General features: G+C 41.1%; 1 protein-coding gene across 3 annotated transcripts in view; it reads left to right on the plus strand.

The window, feature by feature from the left end:
• The window catches only part of FTO (FTO alpha-ketoglutarate dependent dioxygenase), a 373,847-nt gene that overhangs the window by 126,093 nt on the left and 226,797 nt on the right, over positions 1-20,957 (plus strand). For all 3 annotated transcript variants that reach the window (XM_059382693.1, XM_059382691.1, XM_059382694.1), the window contains one exon: positions 10,330-10,473. In XM_059382693.1, the coding sequence (XP_059238676.1) occupies positions 10,330-10,473 (144 nt within the window). The remainder of the gene's footprint in view (positions 1-10,329; positions 10,474-20,957) is intronic.

Raw genomic sequence — 20,957 nt, forward strand, 5'->3', positions numbered from 1 at the left:
AGCCAGACTTTCCACTACAATGTGGAGCCCGACTGACTCGGGGCTCATAACCCCGAGATCATGATCTGAACTGAAATCAGCAGTTGGATGCCCAACCGACTGAGCCACCCAGGCGTCCCTGTTCGTTATTTGTGAAGTCACTTACATTGTTCAGTAAAACTCGTTTGGTGGTCTAAGTCACATTTAATCCCTGTGGAAGTATTTATGCATTGAAGAGTAAGCATCTGCTGTTTGGCAAGCACTCTTCTAGATGCTGAGCTTATAGCCACCAGCAAAAATCCCTGCCCTCACAGAGCTTATGTTTTAGCAAGGAGAGAGAACACAAATGAACAAGAAGGTTGTAAACGAAGGGGAGGCATGGGTGTACAGTTTTAAGTAGGAGAGTAGGCTTCCTTATGAAGGTCACGTTTGAGCTAAGCCTGGAAGGAGAGAGTGAGTGGGAGGAGACCAGCCTGGGTAGAGGGAATATGGAAGGCCCAGAGATGGAACGGGATGTTGAGATATTTCAGAAGCAGCAAGCAGGGATAGAATTGAGTGAGAAGAGGGGGAGTAACAGCAGTGAAGACGGAGAGGAACGACTAAGGGTGCAGAGTGGGCGGAAGCTATTACAGAAGTAGTACTGTAACACAAGTACTGGGCTTGTCTGTGCCATGGCATGAAATAGGAGCCATTGTGGTTTTGAGTAGAAGGAGGGAGGCAGCGCTGGCAGTAGGAGAAAGAGGCGATTGCCGTCACCCAGAGAAGGGGGGCCAGATTAGAAGAGGCAGAGGTGATGAGGAATGTTTGCGCGATGTTACCCATCTTTTCACTGCTGAAGAGTGGCAGTGTTCAGTGCTGGTGAGAAAAGAAGACCTCCAGTGCCATCTCCCAGTTGTCAAGGGAAGGCCAGCCAACAAGGGGATGGCTGATTTCCTTCCCGCTCCCTCAGTAGTTTTATTGTGGTATAACTTACATACAGCAAATGGTACATATTCAAAGTTTAGTTCCCTGAATTTTATTTATTTATTTTTTATTTTTTTATTTTTTAAGATTTTATTTATTTATCAGAGAGAGAGAGGGGGAGAGAGCGAGCACAGGCAGACAGAATGGCAGGCAGAGGCAGAGGGAGAAGCAGGCTCCCCGCCGAGCAAGGAGCCTGATATGGGACTCGATCCCAAGATGCTGGGATCATGACCTGAGCTGAAGGCAGCTGCTTAACCAACTGAGCCACCCAGGCGTCCCAGTTTCCTGAGTTTTAACACACCTGTGAAACCATGACCACGATCAAGACAGTGAACGTATATCAATTATCCCCTGTAGTTTCATCCTGCCCCTTGGTTGATCGCTAATGATTAATGATGTTGAGCTTTGTTTCATGTGCTCATTGGCCATTCATGTATCTTCTTTGGAGAAATGTCTCTGCAAGTTTTGTTTGTTTCTTTGTTTTTAAAGATGTATGTATTTATTTATTTATTCATTTTCGGGGGAGGAGGGTGGAGGGAGAGAGAGTCCCAAGCAGACTCTGTGCTGAGCGTGGAGCCCGATGGGGCTCGATCCCACGAACACAACCTGAGCGGAAACCAAAAGTCAGACACTGAACCAACTGCACCACCTAGGCGCCCTTGTCTCTTCAAGTTTTTTGCCCATTTTTGAATTGTGTTGTTTTTTCAGTTGTTGAACTTTTGGAGTTCTTTGTATATTGTAGGCATTCAGTCTCTGAACAGATGTGTGATTTGAAAATATTTTACCCAAGAATGGCTGAATTTTTAACGATGTATTTGTGTGATGAGTAAGAGATGAGGACAGACTGGAGTGGAATAAGCTTTATTATCTAGGACATTAATTGGGCAATTGAATCCTGTATTGCTGAATGACATCATTTATGTTAGCACCCCAGATATGCTTCTTTCCAGTGTATTTTTTCCCCCAGCAGTAACTACTGTCCTGGCTTCTGAGGCCAAACATTAGTTTTGTCCATATTTAAATTATGAATTGGAATTGTAAGCTCCTTGAAGGTGTGGTTTGTATCCTTCTTTGTATGTGCATATAGTGGTAGAAGAGTATTTTTTGCCTAAAGTCAGTATTTTTAGTTTTGAGTGGCTTATGCTATTTATCTATGTTCTTGCCACTGTCCAATAACTGATTTCTGCAACTACGATACCTAATGTTTAGAATTAGGATTCTTTTGATTGCAAATAGCAGATACCTGGGCTAAACAGGCTTAATTTAAAAAGATAAAGAATCGGCTCATTTAATAGGAAGCCCAGAGGTCTCACTGGCTTCCGAAAGTGGACCTCATTTCAACAGTTAGTAGTGTGGTCAGTTTCAAGTTTCTTTCCCTTCATAGCCCTTCTTGAGCTATTGCTTTCCTCCCTTGGGGCAAGCAAATTTCTCGCGGCCCCTAAATGCCTACCCCCAGCTGTTGTGGCCACACCTTTTCTTTTTTATGGCCTTTGAGAAGGACAAAAGCTGGGTGTTGGACAGGTGCCTTGAACTCTGGGTAAAGCTTTGCCTGAAGCTAGATGAACAAATAATTATCTTTTTTTGATTAATCTAGTTTGATTCTACCTTTTTACATTATTTACAAAGTGATGTTTTCTTGTAAATCTCTACCACCCTGTCTTTTCCTGAGGCTGCCCAAAGAGTTACAAGCTCTATTGTTAGAAGATCTTGTTTAGAGAATGTATTATTTGACAAGTAACTTTGCTCCTTTTTTTCATTTCATATTTTACTTCAGATAATGTAATGGTTTTGAAGCTTTAGCCAAGAGCCCCCAGAACAATTTTTCTCTCCTTTTATCACTTTTGCTTTTTCCTCCCAAGTCCATGAAACGTGATATAATAAGGTTCTCCTATGTATGTGAATATATCTTTTTTTTTTTTTTTTTTTTTTCCTAATGCTTAATCTGAAAGGTGAAAGAGCCAGACATCGTGTTGAAAGGCTTTAGACTTTTTGGGAAAGAGTTTGCAACATTTCTCTTGAAATCCCAGAACATTTATGATTAATTTTATAATCTCTCTGTGTCACGGGACTATGTTTGACCTGAATTGCTTGTTTTGAGACATCTGAGAGCAGCATCCAGCTTCTTCTTATAGACTATGAACTGCGACTGATTAGGTAGCCCCCCCAACTTCAAACGTCTCTGAATTCATTTCTTGAGACCATTCATTCATACCTCAATGACTGGGAGGGAATTTGCTCTAAGTCTGCAGCAGGCCTTGACTGCTTGTTCTTCCCAACCCATCAAGGAAAGCGTGGTGAAGTTGTAGAAATCTCCCAGGACAGCTTCTCCTTGGCGAGCCCTTCTTTTCTTAGGGACATGCCCTTCAGGAGTCTTTCCTAAATGTTCTCTGGCTTACGCCATTTGCCATTACTTTGGAAAACTGTCCAGAAAAATTATGCAAGGTCTGCACACAGAAGTGTCTGCCTTCCAGAGGGATCACTCTGAAAAACTGGATCATAGGATCTGACCTATGAAAACGTCTTTCACGTCTGTCATTGCCCTCAGTCTAAATTCCTGACTGTGGTTCGCAAAGTGTCCTGGCTTCTGCCTCCCCACCCCGCCAGCCTCTTCTTTTGCATGACATGTATGTCATGTATGACATAGTATGTCATTCACATGATACACTTGCAACTCTAAAGAATTAATTATGTTCTTGTACACCCATTAGGCCACCCCCCCCCCCCCCACCGAAGGTATCTTCCCAACCTCACACCTTCTCCTTTTCCCTTCTGACTCTTTACCTTTTTTCAAAACAGATTCTCTGTCCCAGATCCTGGAATATCACAGACTAGCACAGGACCCAGAGAAAGCATCATGAGGTTTTGTATACCAGCTGACTAGCTGCAACTTCTGGGTTTCTCCTGCCTCAAGATCTGGGATGTAGATAGGAAGGGACCTGCTGCTGAAGCCCTTCTGGGTATGGGGGTTCAGGAAACAGAATAGAATTGCTGAGGCCAGAGTCTTAGAAATCTTAGCATTTGGCCAAGGGAATAGGGAATAGGAAACTGGGCTATTAATGTGTAGTGACGATGAACATATATTTACACATCAGGGGAATTATTGACATACAGAATGGGATATGTTATTAAACAGGGGACAAAATTTTAAGCACTGTATTTTATTTGACTGGAACTGTCATCTCTTCCTTCATGCTCAGGTTTCTGTCTTCGTTTCCTATACGACAGTGGTTGCATACAGCTTAAAAAATACAAACAAAATACTGGATGGCATTTATCTTTTCCCAAATGGGAATTAATTGTTCTTCAAAAACTAACATAAAGAAATCGGGGTGGGGGAGTTGGTGTTTTAAACTGGGCATTCTTTTGTATTTTGTCACATCTTTCACTTCTTTAGCAGTTTAGTTAGTGGGAACTAGAAATGCATCAGGCACACCTGAGACACTCACAGTCCTTTCCGTGTTACTGAGGTTTAAAGGCAAGTAGGGGCCTCTTGCCTCTGCTTGTTTCCAGAATAACACGAGGCAAGAGTAATCAACTGCAGTTGCTCTAGATAATTACAAGTTAATTTTATTGAGAAAGTGAGCAACACTCTACTTATGCAATAAAAAATTTATCAGATGAACAGCTTCCCTCCCTTCTCCGTACCCAGCCCAAGAGGGAAACAAACCCTCAAGAAAACCTTATTTTAATGAGCACATTTCAAAGGTGCTGGATTTATGGGCGGCATCAGGAAACACTGATTGCAATTACCGTCTCTGTCGTTCCAGACTTTACTGGTGCCATATTGGGCCGAGGGGTTTGGTGGGAGATAGAGGGGAAAGTTGTCAACCAGCCCACCAGCCACGCTCTCTGGAAACCACAACAGCTTCCTCGTCATTGTCATTTAGAAACTGTTTTTAAAGTTCATAGTCGGTTTCACCAGAGAGAGAGAGAGACATATGAAAAAACGTCTTAAAATATTTCTATTCTTGGGGCGCCTGGGTGGTTCAGTGGGTTTAGCTGCTGCCTTTGGCTCGGGTTATGATCTCAGGGTCCTGGGATTTAGTCCCGCGTTGGGCTCTCTGCTTGGCGGGGGGCCTGCTTCCCTTCCTCTCTCTCTGCCTACTTGTGATCTCTGTCAAGTGGGTGAATGGAATCTTTTAAAAAAAAAAAAATTTCTGTTCTTCCTGGTGCTACTTGCTACCTCCATTGTCAGTAGGAATCTCCAGAAGGAACCCACCGAAAGTCCTAGGGTATCACAAATATAAACACATGATTTGGCAGAGCTGTATTCTTTTGCTAAGTTGATCTGCTTATCAAATAACTTAGCATTAATGACTTTATTATGTTGTATGCTAGTATTAGTCACCTGGCTAGTATTATTCAGCCTGGCTTCCTTGCTGATACGTGCAGTAGACATTTCTATCAAATGACAATACCGGGATTCTAGAGCAGGGCTGGGCAAAGGTTTTCTGAGTAAGCGGCTGGCCAGATGATGAATATTTTCGACCTTGTGGGCTCTATGATCTGTGTCTTAGCTGCTCGGCCTTGGACAGTGTGTAAATGATGGGCCTGACTGTCTTCCAGGTACTTTGTGTAAGCAGGTGAAGAGGCCCAGTTTCCCTGTGGGCTGGAACAAAGTTCATAGATGTAAATGCCTGTAGGGGCCAGGAGGTTTGGCTAATGCGGGGAAATGGCTGACGGGGACAGACGCTCTCAGAGAGCACTTGCCTCATCTACAAGGGACAGCTGTTTATTAGCTCTGCACTGGCTCAGCGATACCAGATCTTGTAATTCAAGAGTAGCTTGACCTTTGTATTTTTATGCAAAGAGCTTCTCTCGGTTCACAGCTAACTTAGTTTTGTTAAGAAAACGTAGAGCAGGTCAAGTTGTATACCTTTTGCCCGCTCTTTTCTGGTCGTTAAGATCTAGTTTTGCAAATTCCAGAATTTTCAGGCATAAGTGTATTATAAGTAAGACATGCCTAGAGAATGTCATCAGATGCGAATGGCAAATATTTAGTTTTGCTGGTGCCTAACTCCCCCTTCTAGAGCCAATGACAGATATCAGTAATTGATTATACCACTCTCTCTTTTGAGCTTAGAGAATTCCGGATAATTCTGTACCAGGGCTCACAAAAGCCATGACCAGTGAGTTAGTTGTGTCCTCTGATATGTAAGGTATTTATCATTCCTGTTCTAGAGGGTTCTCCTTTAAATGTTTTTGGGGTTAGTGGAGAAAAGTGGCTTTAGACTTTTTACTGTAGGACTTTATTCTTAAAGAAAACTTGCTAAAAGTTGTTCCTAACTAAAGAATGCTTGAGAAAACGGATCAGAAATAACGAACAGGAAAAAAAAGGGTAAGATTCTTTTAAAATGGCAGTATCAGATTTTAAAGGTTATATATTATTTTAGAGAGAGAGAAAGCAGAGTTGAGAGTGGTAGGGGCAAAGTGAGAGGGAGAGAGAAACTCAGGCAGACTCCCTTCTGAGTGTAGAGCCCGATGCAGGGATGCAGGTCTGGAGATCATGACCTGAGCTGAAACCGGGAGTTGGACGCTTAACTCATTGTGCCACCCAGGCGCCCTGTGGCAATATCAGATTTCAGAATATCCAAAGTTGGATGTGTCCTTAAAGGTCATTTAGTAGTGTTCCTTCCCTGAATTTCCCAGAACACTGGTCTGTTGTGTTTTTCTTTTTTCCACCATACCTGTGCAAAGTAATGTGAATTAATAATTATAAAGGGGCTTTCTTCCTCTCCCCGCTTCTTTTATTGCCTTTGACCCTTATGCATAGTTATTGTAGAGTGGCATGTTCTGATTTAGGAATTCCATATATGGAGATGGACCATCTGGGGTGCTTGTACTTTTGGTTTATGTGGATGACCTGAATATTATACACCCTGGGTGAAACATGCTTCCTTGCCCATGTGTTACAGGGAGCTTTACATCTTCTTGGCTTCCTTCAGCATTCCTTACTCTACGCTTTGGGAATCTAGACCGTACTTGGCTTTCAAATTTGATCTTCTCAAAGAATTCTGTTCGACCCATTTGGAACTTCACTAAACATGTCTCTCCTCTAAACTTCTTTACTTCTTTTTTTAAGATTTTTTTTTATTATTATTTATTTGAGAGAGAGAGAGAGAGAAAGAGAGAGAATGAGAGGAGAGAGGTCAGTGGGAGAAGCAGACTCCCTGCTGAGTAGGGAGCCTGATGCGGGACCTGATCCGGGGCCTCCAGGATCATGACCTGAGCCGAAGGCAGTCGCTTAACCAACTGAGCCACCCAGGCTCCCTAAACTTCTTTACTGTAAAAACCTATGCTAAATGAACAGATTCATGCTTTATTATGTTATTTGATTTAATTTGCAGGGTTGCTTTTTTTTTTAAATTCCCCTTCAATTAACAGTTTTCTTTTCCTGCCATCTATCTCAGAAAGGACTGTGAATGGGCGTCAACAGAGCATTTTGTTTTTAAGTAAGCAGTTAAGTACAACTGGATGCCTTCTGTGTGCCAGTGAACAGGGCCCTAAATGGGGATGAAATGGAAAAACGGACCCACCCCTTAAAGACTGGGTCTAGCTTCTAATGGAATTTAAACTCTCCTTTTTCTAGTCATCAGAGATGAACATTTATAACTTCACTAGAAAGAAAGCTTGCCAGGGGCAAAGCTCTTTGATTTATTCATTGATGGAGCCCAAGTGCCCAGGTCAGTGCCTCATATGTAGTAAGTACTTAATAAATATTTTGTAAATGAACTTTTACAAGTTTTTATATAGGGCAGTCCCTGTAGGACTGCCTACATGGCAGAGCACACTTTCCAATTTGTTCATGTGTCTCTGCCCTCCTGTACCCCAGACACATTGTCCTCCCAGAAAGGTCAGTTGCGAGTATCCTTCTAGAGTAGAATATCCTTCTAAAATATTACCTGTACATATATAAACACCTGTGTGTATATGTTTGTATGTTTTACACAGATTATAGCCTGTCAATTTCTTTCTCTTAAAAATGTTTCAGGTAGTTCTGTATCAGTGCGTATTACTTTTAGTGGCTACATAGTATTTTATTGCCTGGACATTTCATAATTTATTTAACCAGAAGCTTATTGATGGATATTTAGATTGCTTGCTTCCTTCCTTCCCCCCTTCCTCCTCCCCTTCCTTTCCTCTTTCTCCCTCCCTATCTTTCTTTCTCTCTTTTAAGAGAGAGAGTGCGTGGGCATGGATGCATGCACGTCAGCGGGGGTAGCGGGACAAAGGGAAAGGGAGTGAGAGAGAGAATCCCAAGCAGGCTGCATGCTCAGCATAGAGACTGGCTGGCTTGGGGCTTGATCCCATGACCCTAAGGTCAGTATCTGACCCAGAATCAAGAGTCAGATGCTTAACTGACTGAGCCACCCAGGTGCCCCTATTTAGGTCATTTCTGATCTTTTGCTTTCATAAACAGTGGTACACTAAACAGCCTTGCTCAAAAGTCATTTTGCAACCTCTGCAAATAAGAATTTAAGAATACATTGCTAAAAGTGGAAATGTGGAATTCCTTTAAGTTCAAACTGTTTGTGCATTTATAATTTTGGTAAGTATCATCATATTGTCCTTTACAGAGAATGTGAGTATGCTGTTGTGCTGTATTCTTACTGACACTGTGTTTATCAAAATGTTTGTTCTTTTCTTATATGGTAAATTAGAAATATCCATTGTGGCTTTAATTTGAATTTCTTTTATATGACTAAGTTTGAACATCTTCTAAATGTTTGCATATTTTTCTTTTTTCCTTTTATGTGTTCTGTCTTTGTAACTTTTGCCCATTATTCTGTTTGAGTATTGATCTTTATCTTATTGATGTGCTGTAGTAGCTCTTTATATATTAAAAAGTATTTCTCTGACTATGGACAAATTTATAGACAAATTTAGGAAGAACTGACGTTCCCATGGTGTTCAGTTTTACATCCCAAGAGCATAATACTGTCTTTTCATTCATTTAAATTTTATTTTGTGTCCTTCAATAAATTTTAAAGTTTTTTTCTTACAGACAATACTCTGTTGCTTGGGATATATTTGTCCTGGTTGATTGGCAGTAAATAATAATATTGTTTGCAAAAAAGCACTTTTTCTTATGAAAAAAACCTTTTTCTTTTGCCTTATTAGGGCACATTTCTTATGCCTCTCCAGAGAGCACACTTGTGTTGGTCATTCCTTCCAGAGTAATGATGAGTCATTGTGATGATAAAGGATCCTGTTTCCTAATTCTTGACTTTGGGAAGATTTCTAATGTTTCCCTGTTAAAATATGATGCTGGCTTTGTGGTTGAGAGAGCTCTGTATTTTATTGTGTTAAGGAACCTGGCCACCTGATTTTATTGATGTTTTGATTATAGAAGGATGTATTTTATTGAATATGTTGTATATCTCTGGTGACTCTTTGTTTTCATCTAAGAATGTGATTTTTTTTGTGTGTGTAAGTATATGTGTATAAACCTTTGCATATTCAACTATCTTTGTATTCCTGTGATAAGTTCTACTTGGTCATGGAATATTATTCTTTTAATATGCTGTTAGATTTGGGTTCTCTTTCCCTATATTTAAGAATTTTGCTTTGATTCTCAGATACGAGGGGTGTGCGTGTGTGTGTGTGTGTGTGTGTGTTTGGATTTTGATACATATTATTCTATCTTCAGGAAAAGAATTTGGAAACTTTTCTTTTTCTATGCTCTTAAACAATTTAAAGTATATGGAAATAACCCACTCGTTAATTGTTTGGTAGAATTCTTCTTTGAAACTCTTGACATCTGTGTTATCCTGAGAGAGTTCTTTGACAACTTCCTCTTTACCTTTTATGGTTTCACTAGCTTTTCTCCCTTCTGGGGATGATTTTGGTAGTTAAAAAGTTCCTTAAAAACTGTTCATTTAGGGGCGCCTGGGTGGCTCAGTGGGTTAAGCCGCTGCCTTCGGCTTGGGTCGTGATCTCAGGGTCCTGGGATCGAGTCCCGCGTCGGGCTCTCTGCTCAGCGGGGAGCCTGCTTCCTTCTCTCTCTCTGCCTGCCTCTCTGACTACTTGTGATCTCTCTCTGTCAAATAAATAAATAAAATATTAAACAAAAACAAAAACAAAACTGTTCATTTAATCCATATTATTTATTTGTGTGGAATTGAATAAATCATCTTTTATTGTTCTTGGTATCTTTGTGGTGTGGTTATTTCCTCATCATTTAAATATTTGTTTGATTAAAGAATAAAGGATGTGTTAAAAATAATTGAAAGAATGTGTTTTTTCACAAAATATGATAGAAAAGGATATAGTTTATTTCCTATCCATTTTTTATTAAAACTTAATATTTTCTGAGCTAATGATTTTAAGACCCAGAACCTGAGATGAGACATTTCCTTTCTGATCTGGCTCTTCTGTTTCTGACAGGCCCAGAAGAGGAAAGTGAGGAAGACCCTCAGCTCGAAGGCAGAGATCCGGATATTTGGCATGTCGGTTTTAAGATCTCGTGGGACATCGAGACTCCTGGCTTGGCAATACCCCTTCACCAAGGAGACTGCTACTTCATGCTTGGTAATTAGGAGGGTCAAAGCTGCATCAGTGCTCTCGTGTCTAAGTTTTAGATTGGCTACGTATTTGGAATGTGTCTTTTTTTTTTTTTTTTTAAGATTTATTTATTTATTTTAGAGAGAGTGTGTGTGGAAGTGAGTTGGGAGAGGCAGAGAGACTCTCTAAGCTGACTCCCCACCAAGTGGGGTGCCCACCGTGGGGCTCTGATATCACGACCCAGAAGATCATAACCTGAGCCTTAACCGACTGAGCCACTGAGGTGCCCTTCGAATGTGTCTTTTGAAACAAGCTCTTTAGGTATTTTATAGTGATTATGAATCTTCTGCCTGGAACCAGTTTTTTTGTTTGTTTGTTTTAAATCCCTCATTTTTCTACGTATTACTCATTTGTAAAAGTTGCTTTTATTTTCTCCCCCACACGGAGTTCCCCACATGTGCTAAAGAGTTTTCAGGACTTCTCGTCAGTTACTCAGTCATCCGGATGAGCTTATCAGTGTGAAGTATTCGGATGATTTCCCCGTCTCTGTCAGTCCTTAGTGAAAGTTTTTTCCGTTTGGAATTGTGTTTCTTCTCAGGCGCAGCTGACCTGTCTGCAGGGCCTTCCTTTCCACTCGTTGCTGAGTTCTCTGGAGAGCAGGATTTCCGCTGTGCTTGGGCTGACCGAAGCCGTGGTGTTTGTGCAGCTTTTGCTATTGGTGCTTCGCTCTAAGCGTTTTGTTTGGGTTTTGCACTTTCTGCCTGTTTTCCAGTGCGCAGCACAGAGACGGTATCCTTTCTTACTCACAAAGCCTCTCTGGGTTTATTCTGTCATTGGCTTTAACTCCTGATTATCCAGTGTTTATCTCACGCTTACTGGCCTGGAGGAATCTAATCACTATTGGCTTTAGAACTGGGGAGCGCCAAGGCTCAAAGTGGATATTTATGAGAAGAGTTATTTCTCAATTAATTGAATATATATAGAGGGCCCGCTGTGTCCTCCATGCTGTGTAAGGTTCTGGAGGATGGATAAAACTAGGTCCTTGCCTTCTAGAAAATCACAGTGTGGATTAGCTCTTTAGGTCATTACTGCATTAAGCATTTTCCAAATTTCAGTCATTTACACGTCAGCCTCAAGGTTTTTGCCATATCCCTGTGCTACCTATGCTGTTAATTTATGTATTATTTTTCTCTAAATAAATTCACTTTATATTTTTGTGAATAAATATAAATAAAATGAATAAATGAATAAAATTAAAAATAAAGTGAATAAAATAATAAATAATAAAATAATAAAATAAAAATAAAGTGAATAAAATTCACTTTATATTTTTCTCTAAATAAATTAGCTCTAAATAAAATCACTGAAGTGGATTTACTTTAATTTTTTTTTTTTAAGATTTTATTTATTTATTTGATAGAGAATGAGTGAGAGAGCATGAGAGAGGAGAAGGTCAGAGGGAGAAGCAGACTCCCCAAGGAGGTGGGAACCCGATGTGGGACTCGATCCTGGAAGTCCGGGATCATGACCTGAGCCGAAGGCAGTCGCTCAACCAGCTGAGCCACCCAGGGGCCCGTGGATTTACTTTAGAAGGAGATTTTATAACACTATCTTAAACAGAAGACCAGTATCACTTGGATTATGAAACAGTATTAAGGACCTGCTACTTTGGTTTGCTGAAGATCCTGAGTCCTGTTCTGTCTTTGTTAAAAGAGACACGTGTCACTGTTAGAGAGGTGTTAACTGTATAATGTTACCAGTCGGAGACTTTCTCCTTGTTTGTTCAGGACTTTCTATTAGCAGTTTGTAACTTTGAAAGAAGTGAGTCATTTGTTGCCATTCTAAATAGCCATATTAATTTTCTGCATGCAGAAGTAGTAGCTACATTGTAGAAGTTCACCTGCCATCTGTTTATTTAAGAATATTTTTTATGTTCTTTGCTGATTATGAAAGTAAAATACATGTTCATTGTACAGAAAAGAAACGCTGAAAAGTATGAAACGAAAGAAGAATATGAAAATCAGGTTCAGACCTGTTTTGGTCTTTTTTTCTGTGCATATATGTATCCAGAATAATAGTAGTATGTGAATAACAACCACAGTGACTGGGGACTAACAACAACCAAGCATTCTTTTAATCATCTCCATAACCCTAAGAAGTAGACGATAGTTACATTGCACAAAAATCAGTTCAGGTTAAATTGATGTAGTGACACAGCCACGGTTACACAGTTAGTAGGGTGCGTGGATTGGAACTTGTTCTTTAATCTCATCTGGGCTCTGACACCCAGGTCAAACCACCCCTTCCTCCTCCTACTTGGGTGCTAACCCCCGCCCTGGGCTCCGGGGCCCTCCTCTCTCCCTCACCATGATGCCTCTGCTTCACCTAAAGACTTCGGGACCAGATTGTTCAGGAAGGAAAGAGAAGAGCATGACGAGAGTGTTCTGTGTGCTTTTTTCTTTGCCCTTTGTTTTTAAAGTTATGTTTCCTTTGCCTCAGAAATAGATTAGTAATGAAAATATTAAATAATTACCTTGTCCTTTTTACCATATGTTATAATGAATATGCATTTTTAAATATACATTTGTCCTTTTAGCTACTGTAGGTGCTAAACCAAAGTAAGTGCTGTTACTTTCTGGGAGCTGATGTCCAGGACCTAATATCCATTCCTGATTTCCCAGCTCCTGCATTCAGATATCGGGGAAATGGCTGGTACCTTCCTGATCAGGGCCAGGCACAGCACAGTGTACCCAAAGTGTGCTTTTAGAATATCTCCATTTAGAATATATTTTCTTTATTCTTTATTATAATTAAAGAAAATTACTCTTTTCTTGCTAAAGTTGTCACAGTCAGTTTCTGAAAGGAACTTTTTTCCATCTCCTCTTAAACAAACTCAGACAAAAATAATAGCAACCATAGTGTCTTGCTGCCTTTTCCTCTTTACTTTCTCGAATCCAAATACTACAAGGAGCCCTGTGGAGGGACCTCGGCCGTGTGCTGATATCTGAAATCTGAACTTCATAGCACTTATGAAAAGGAAACAGTTTAGCTCAATTTATAATAATATATTGGTCTGCAGAGGAAGTGCAGGCTGAACCCTGCTGTCTCAAGTAAATACTCCAGGGGTGTCTGATGGGGAACGTGTCGGGTGCTTATAATAAATCCGCTGCCTGTGGACGTGAGTGAAGGCCCTGCTGGCACTGCCCGAGGACACGCTTAACTGGGGTTGTCACGGTTTTACTTTTAAATTGGAATCTTTGCCCTAATCTCAGAGTTAGACATGACCGGATTTGCAAACAGATTTACAATTTTCACTAATTTTCCAACCAGGACTTCAAAACACACACTTAGAGGGGGGAAAAAAAATACACCCTGGTCTTTCTCCGAGTAGGATGATTTACTTTGCCACAGATGTTTTCCATAGACTGAATGTAACCAGGGAGTTAGGGACTTAAAAAGTGGCTTGAAGACAAACTGTGGGTTTGTTTTTTGTGGAACAGATTATACAGTTCAGGGGACATCAACCAAATTATGTTCATTAACCGGGAGCCGGGTGTGGAGATGGGCTGTGTCAGGACAAAGGTGAGGGCTAGGCAAACATTTGGGGCAAACCTCCTTTTTTTTTTTTAAGGTTTTATTTATTTATTTGACAGAGAGAAATCACAAGTAGTCGGAGAGGCAGGCAGAGAGAGAGAGAGGGAAGCAGGCTCCCCGCTGAGCAGAGAGCCTGATGTGGGACTCGATCCCAGGACCCCGAGATCATGACCTGAGCCAAAGGCAGCGGCTTAACCCACTGAGCCGCCCAGGCGCCCCGCAAACCTCCTTTTTATCTGCTCTCCCCCGCTTCATTTATTACTTTTTCCTTGTCACTTTTCATGACTCTGTTCTCTCTGGCCTCTCTATTTTTGTTTCCCTCAATCCAAATTAAATCTCATTTTCAAATAGTTATCTCAAAGCTTCAGTTGCCAAGTAAAATGTCCATAGCCCAAAAAAAAAAAGAAAAAAGAAAAAAAAAGGCAGTGTAAATTGAAATGCATGCTGCTGCTTTTTTGGTTTTGCTTTCCTTCACCCACAGTCTGGGGCCAAATGCTGAAAGGCCGTTTCCTATCAGGTGACCAGGTTCCAGACTCACGGCCTTGTCTATTGGCCATGCGCCGTTCATCTCTCTCCCCAGTCTTGCCTCCCCCGGACAACTGCTGTTCTGCCTGATACTCCCTTCCCAGGGTTACTGGGAGGCCAAACAAGAAAGTGCTTTGCATGGGGAGGGGGCGGCCATGAACATGGGGAGCTGGGCCATGGCACTATGGGAGAGCTAGGTGAGGCGAGTGGGTGACAAAAGGGCACTGAGTATTGTGTTCTTTTTTTTTTTTTTTTAAAGATTTTATTTATTTTTTTGACAGAGAGAGATCACAAGCAGGCAGAGAGGCAGGCAGAGAGAGAGGAGGAAGCGGGCTCCCTGCTGAGCAGAGAGCCCGATGTGGGACTCGATCCCAGGACCCTGAGATCATGACCTGAGCTGAAGGCAGAGGCTTTAACCCACTGAGCCACCCAGGCACCCCGAGTATTGTGTTCTTATCCTGCTTCGGGCCCCCAGTTCTGCCAGGTTGGCACGTCACTGTGCTATACCTCTATTTCCATGACCACATAAGTGCACCCCAAGAAAGGGCCATCTCACTAACTGCTTCTTGAGGGGTAGAAGCGTCAAATCAGAGCTCTGGGGTAACCATGCTCTGACCTTGGCCAAGGGCTAAGTTTACCAGCAGAGCCTGGTCAGCCGCGTTTTACGGATTAGTTTCACCTTCTTTGAAATACCCGTGGCTCTGAGCAGCCAGACCCAGAGCACAGTGAGCGTTTGATGTGGTAGAACCTGAAAATACGTCCTGCTTCTACTTTTGGCATCAACACGAGCACTCTGGTCTGAGTCTGTTGCCCTGTGAGCAGGGAGAACAGAGGCTTCTAGGAGTTTAAAGTCTCTTAACGGGGGCTCCTCTGGGACTTCACTTGGAGACTGTGGTATCTTTGTATCTTTGTATCTTTGTAAATCGTCCAGGTGTCCCTCAATCCTGCCCCGGTTCAGACATTTTATTCGAAGGAAAAGGCTTTTGTTATTTCTTCCTCTGACCCCGTTCCCTTCCTCCCCCAAGTCCTGACTGACCAGCTGAAGTAAAAAGTACCTATAATTTATGGCTTAATCATAAATTCTCAATAATTATACTTTATTACCTCTCATGGGTCTTGAAACGTAGGTGCTAGGTTCTGCTTTCTGCCGAGGCAAGGGAATAATAGAGAAACAGCAATAAATTATAACTTCAGGCTGCAGTCGGTAGGCTCGAGGAATTGCCATTTCGGTGGAAAGTGCTCGAACAGCCAAATGAGCACCTGTCATGTTTATTTTCACTTTGAAAAGCAGAAACGTGACAGCATAGTTTCAACTGTTCTTCCAATATGACCTCGTGACGCTCTTCTTACCTTCTCAGCAACTACGGTGTTTGCTTCTCACTTCTTGTGTTTTTGCAGGGTTGAGGATGTATCTGTCCTCCTGAACCTTTTACTCTGAAAGTAGGCCCCCAAATGCTGATGGTTTCAGACTTGTGCTTGTTGTCTCGACACCTGGTTCTTTAGTATTCACTAGCATTGGGGAGACGACATTTCTCGTGGAATTTGCTCTGAGGAGAGGATTCCCACGTACTTGGAGGGGTTTCCCTATCTCCTAGACTTTCCTTGTGTATCCAATCTTTGTGCGTATTTCTCTGTCACCGATGTCTTGAATTTTACTGGAGGAGCACGAGTGCCTGCTGAGGGCCTGCTGAGGGCCACTGTGATGGAGGCTCTGATATATGTTCTTTCTTTTAGTAAGTCCATCAGGCAAGTAACCTGTCCTCTCTCTAGGATCCCTGTATTTTTGCCAGAAAAGAAAATTGATGGGGGTTGCCTGCTAATGGGTGTGTGGATTTTTTTTTCAGGGTTCTAAAAATGCTCTATAATTCATTTGTGGTGATGGTCCCACAATCCTGTGAACGTGCTCAAATACACGGAATTGTGCGTTTTCAATGAGTGAATTGATTGGTATGTGAATTCTATCTCAAAAAAACTTTCACAAAACGAAAAGGAGGCTTAAAGGGCGCCTGGGTGGCTCAGTGGGTTAAGCCTCTGCCTTCGGCTCAGGTCATGATTCCAGGGTCCTGGGCTCGAGCCCCACATCAGGCTCTCTGCTCCACAGGGAGCCTGCTTCCTCCTGTCTCTCTGCCTGCCTCTCTGCCTACTTGTGATCTCTGTCTGTCAAATAAATAAATAAATAAAATCTTTAAAAAAAAAGAAAGAAAGAAAAGGAGGCTTAGAGAGGTAAATTAAGTAGTTCAGGGTGATGGACCTAGTGAAGCTTGAGTTAGAATGCAGGTTTTTCTGAGACCAGAGCTGTTCGTTTTTCTGTCAAATTGTGCAGCTCTACTAATTGCATAGTCATGGGACCTTTCTTCTTTCAAAGTGTGGAAAAAATAGCTGAAAAATATTAAAAATAGCTGAAGAAGTAATAAATTAAATAAATAAATAGCTGAACAAGTAATACATCATACCATATATTCTCATTGGAAAGCATTTGGATAGTATGGAATTATATAGAATACAATTTGGAAGTTCTCCTTTATTTTCCTATCTTGTCCTTTTGTGAACATTAGCCGAAATATGGTTATGCCAATATGATTTACATATATATTGCTGCTACTTTACAAAATAGCACACAAATGGGACCTTATATATATTCTATCAATCTACTACTTGCTTCCCCCTCCACCCTGATGATAGGTTCTGGAGATCATTCCCTGTCAGTATCTCATTCATATTGGTATCGTTCTTATAAAAACAACACATGGACTAGGAAATAAAAAGTCAAACATTGAGGATGATCTAAAACAGAAAGCGAAGAACTCCATGCTACCTGTTCCCAAGTTCCATTTCTCAGAAATAACTGCTTTTTGGTGCATTTGCCTTTTATTCTTTTTTTTTTTTTTTAAAGATTTTATTTATTTATTTGACAGAGAGAGATCACAGGTAGGTAGAGAGGCAGAGGGCTGGCAGAGAGAGAGAGAGGGAAGCAGGCTCCCTGCTGAGCAGAGAGCCCGATGTGGGACTCGATCCCAGGACTCTTGAGATCATGACCTGAGCCGAAGGCAGCGGCCCAACCCACCGAGCCACCCAGGCGCCCCTGCCTTTTATTCTTTAAGTGATTGCCTCCTTAACTCATAAACATATGCTTAATACTGCTCTCTCCATCCAACAGCTTGAAGCGTTATCTGTTCCTCTATTAAGAAAAATATGAAGAAAAGTGAAAAATGGGGATATGGCTCTTACACTCTCTCACTCTTACTATTTTTTTTTTTTTAAGATTTTAGTTATTTATTTGAGAGAGAGAAAAAGAGAGAGTAGAGCAAGCAGGAATAGGGGAAGGGCAGGGGGACGAACAGACTCCGAGCTGAGTGATGAACCCAGTTCTGCGCTGTATTGCAGGACCCTGAGATCCTGACCTGAGTTGAACTTAGATGCTTAACCCACTGAGCCCCCCCCACTCACCCCTCACTCTTGCTAAGTTTTATTAGTTAACATTTACTTTCAGTTTTTTTAGTTTAGTTTAGTTTTATTGTAGTTGATTTTCTTACAACCGATAATTAGATAGACTCTTCCTTGACTTTTAGGATGTAACATGGGGGATGAAAGTTCCCTTCAGCCATATCATTACTTTTACATCATTGAGGATTATAATGTCTACTACACACAGATGTATAATTTTGGCAAGACTGCCGTGCTCTCTTTGTACATGGAATCTGAAATTTGAAATCCAGTACCTAATATGTCCTTTATTGAGGAACTAAATAAAGTGACTGGGTCCATAAATAGAAGATAGGAATCTACAATAACCATTAACCTTGTCCCATTGAAAGGGACTGTTACAAATGTCAGGTCAAGATTTTATACCAAATCAGAGGCCCAGAATCATGCCCCATTTTAGCTTGCTTTGTATTTGAACCAAGACTTTCCTGTGTGGCTTTCCCTCTCCCCCTGGAAGTGCAATTGCCTTTCTTTATTCTTAGTGAAAAAATAATGCCATAGTTCTGTCCCTTTGTCACATGATGTTCATGATGTTTTGTCTTACTACTTCTTCAAACCCACTAGTTACAGTTATCATAGTAAGATTTCTTCCCCTGGTGGTCCTTGACTATTCTGTTTTTTATCTGGATGTCATGTCCTTCTTTCTCTTTCTTGGAATTTTCTAAAAAGGTTTTCTATCTACCCTATTTTAGGTTTCTAAAGATGTGTAACCTCTATAGCACCTAACACAGTACTTTGAACATGGCTGGTACTTTAATAATAATTTTTGAATTAATGAGTGGATGACTAAACCAAAGATTGGTACACTGCCCCTCCCCAAATCATGGCAATAAACGTATACAGAAGGGGCACCTGGGTGGCTCAGTGGTTCTCTGCCTTTGGCTCAGGTCATGATCTCAGGGTCCTGGGATTGAGCCCCACATCTGGCTCTCTGCTCAGCGGGGAGCCTGCTTCCCTCTCTTAGCCTGCCTCTCTGCTTACTTGTGATCTCTCTTTCTCTCTCTGTCAAGTAAATAAATAAAATATTTAAAAAAATATAAATAAACATATAGTCAAAAGAAATATTTATTCTGTCCTTGAAAGCTCCTAGCTGGAAAAGTTTATGAAGTCCCCCCTCAAACAGGGGGGCATTCATTTAATACTCGGGGATCTCCAGAGACAGCTTTAATAATTTTCCATGGCAATCCATTCCTTCAGTGACCCATGCTTTGCTTGCTAATATCTAGTCCAAATGACCATACGACATCACAGAATTTTCTAATCGATACAGTGTCCAAATCAATCTGTACATTCATTCTCTTCCAAATCATTTATTAAAAAAACTACTAAAGGTAACAAAAATGTGTTGGTTTCTTTTAAGCTGAGAATGTGAGTTACTATGAATTTTGAGATCCTTTTATTCTCTCATATTTTCTCTAGTCATAGTCATGCTGTATTAGGATAAATCTGCATCTGTGTTGATTGGGTGGGAGTTCTCCCTTTGGCTGGCAGTCTTAATTAATATGCCTTCTTTGGCTCGTAATCTATATAACGTAACTCCTAAAAGCATGAACTGTGGAAAAGAAGTTTTTCAGACTTTTAATTTGATTGCATATCCTGTGTGTGTTTTTTGCCACTTCTGCAAAGATAGGAAGAATGGCCACAAAGGAAGTTTGTTTTGTTTTGTTTTGTTTTAATTGATCTTGTTGCAGGTGTCAGTTCAGGATGAGAGTAGGAATGAGTTCTCCCTTCTTGACACAGTCCATGCAGCTCATTTCAAGGCCAGGCATTATAACCCATGATGGAAGATTCCTCAAATTATTCCTGTGGAATAATTCTTCTAGGCCCTATAAGCATTGAAAAATTTTTAAAAAGACCTAAATTACAGCCCAATCATTTTCCTTCTCTTTTGTTTACACTGTTCCTTCCACCTTTTCGGCTATTTTTTTTTTTTCCATCTCGGTATATTTCTTTGAGACGACATTAAAAAAAATTAAATAGCCACAGTGGCAGGGTCGCCAACCAGTCATTGTGGCTGCAATAGTTCTTTTTTCCCTCTGGACTGCAGTGACTGGTACAGAGGTCTTATCTATTAGAATTACATTTTTTTTGAGAGCCACTACTGTATTCTGTAAGTTCTTGCACTATACACAGCACTTAATGCCTTGTACATAACAGGAGCTTAGCATGTATTTGGAAGGAACATCCTTTTTTCCTCCTCAGGCATTAGTCAGAAACCACAGCCATCAGCCTCAAGTACCAATGGAAAATTAGATGTGAGATAGGAGTAAATTAAGAGGGAAGGCCAAAAGGCATAGGGAGGACCAGAACCAAGAGGTTTAAGTGGCTGCTTGTGTTTTGTTCATTTGCTTTACTAGGGCACTTCTGGTCCCCACTGAAGCAGCAGGCAGACATGATGGTCCTGTGTCTTCCAGGATGGAGAGGGAAGAAGACTGCTCATTTAGGTTTACTCATTCAAGCAAGCTCTGTTCCTTCTCATCTTTCTGTTTCCCCAAACTTCTCTGCCCTCCTCTTTCTTGAAAGGAGTTACAGTCTGGAAGATTAAAGGCAACCCATGCCAAAGTGGGATTAAAGTTCATTTTGCATATTTGGAAAAGGAAAGAGAATGATTAACCTCAAGAATCTAGTCTCTTTACAACCCAACAACAAACTAAGCATTCCATAAAAGTTAATTTAGAAGCAAGAGGGGGAAAGTCGTGTATCCTGAGGCCATCTTCACCTCTGTACTTGGTTTTGTAGGAGAGTTTTCCCTCCTGTGGAGTCCTGTATTGGGGGAAGGTTTACAGAACCATCCAGAGCTCATACTACCTTCACTGATGCTTAGGTGCCATCATTTTCATTTGGGGAATGAATGCTTCTTTTCTGAGGATCTCCTCATTGAACATTATCCTTTGGATCCATCTAAAATA

This window comes from Mustela nigripes, chromosome 17, assembly GCF_022355385.1.
Source record: "Mustela nigripes isolate SB6536 chromosome 17, MUSNIG.SB6536, whole genome shotgun sequence".
Lineage (NCBI taxonomy): Eukaryota > Metazoa > Chordata > Mammalia > Carnivora > Mustelidae > Mustela > Mustela nigripes.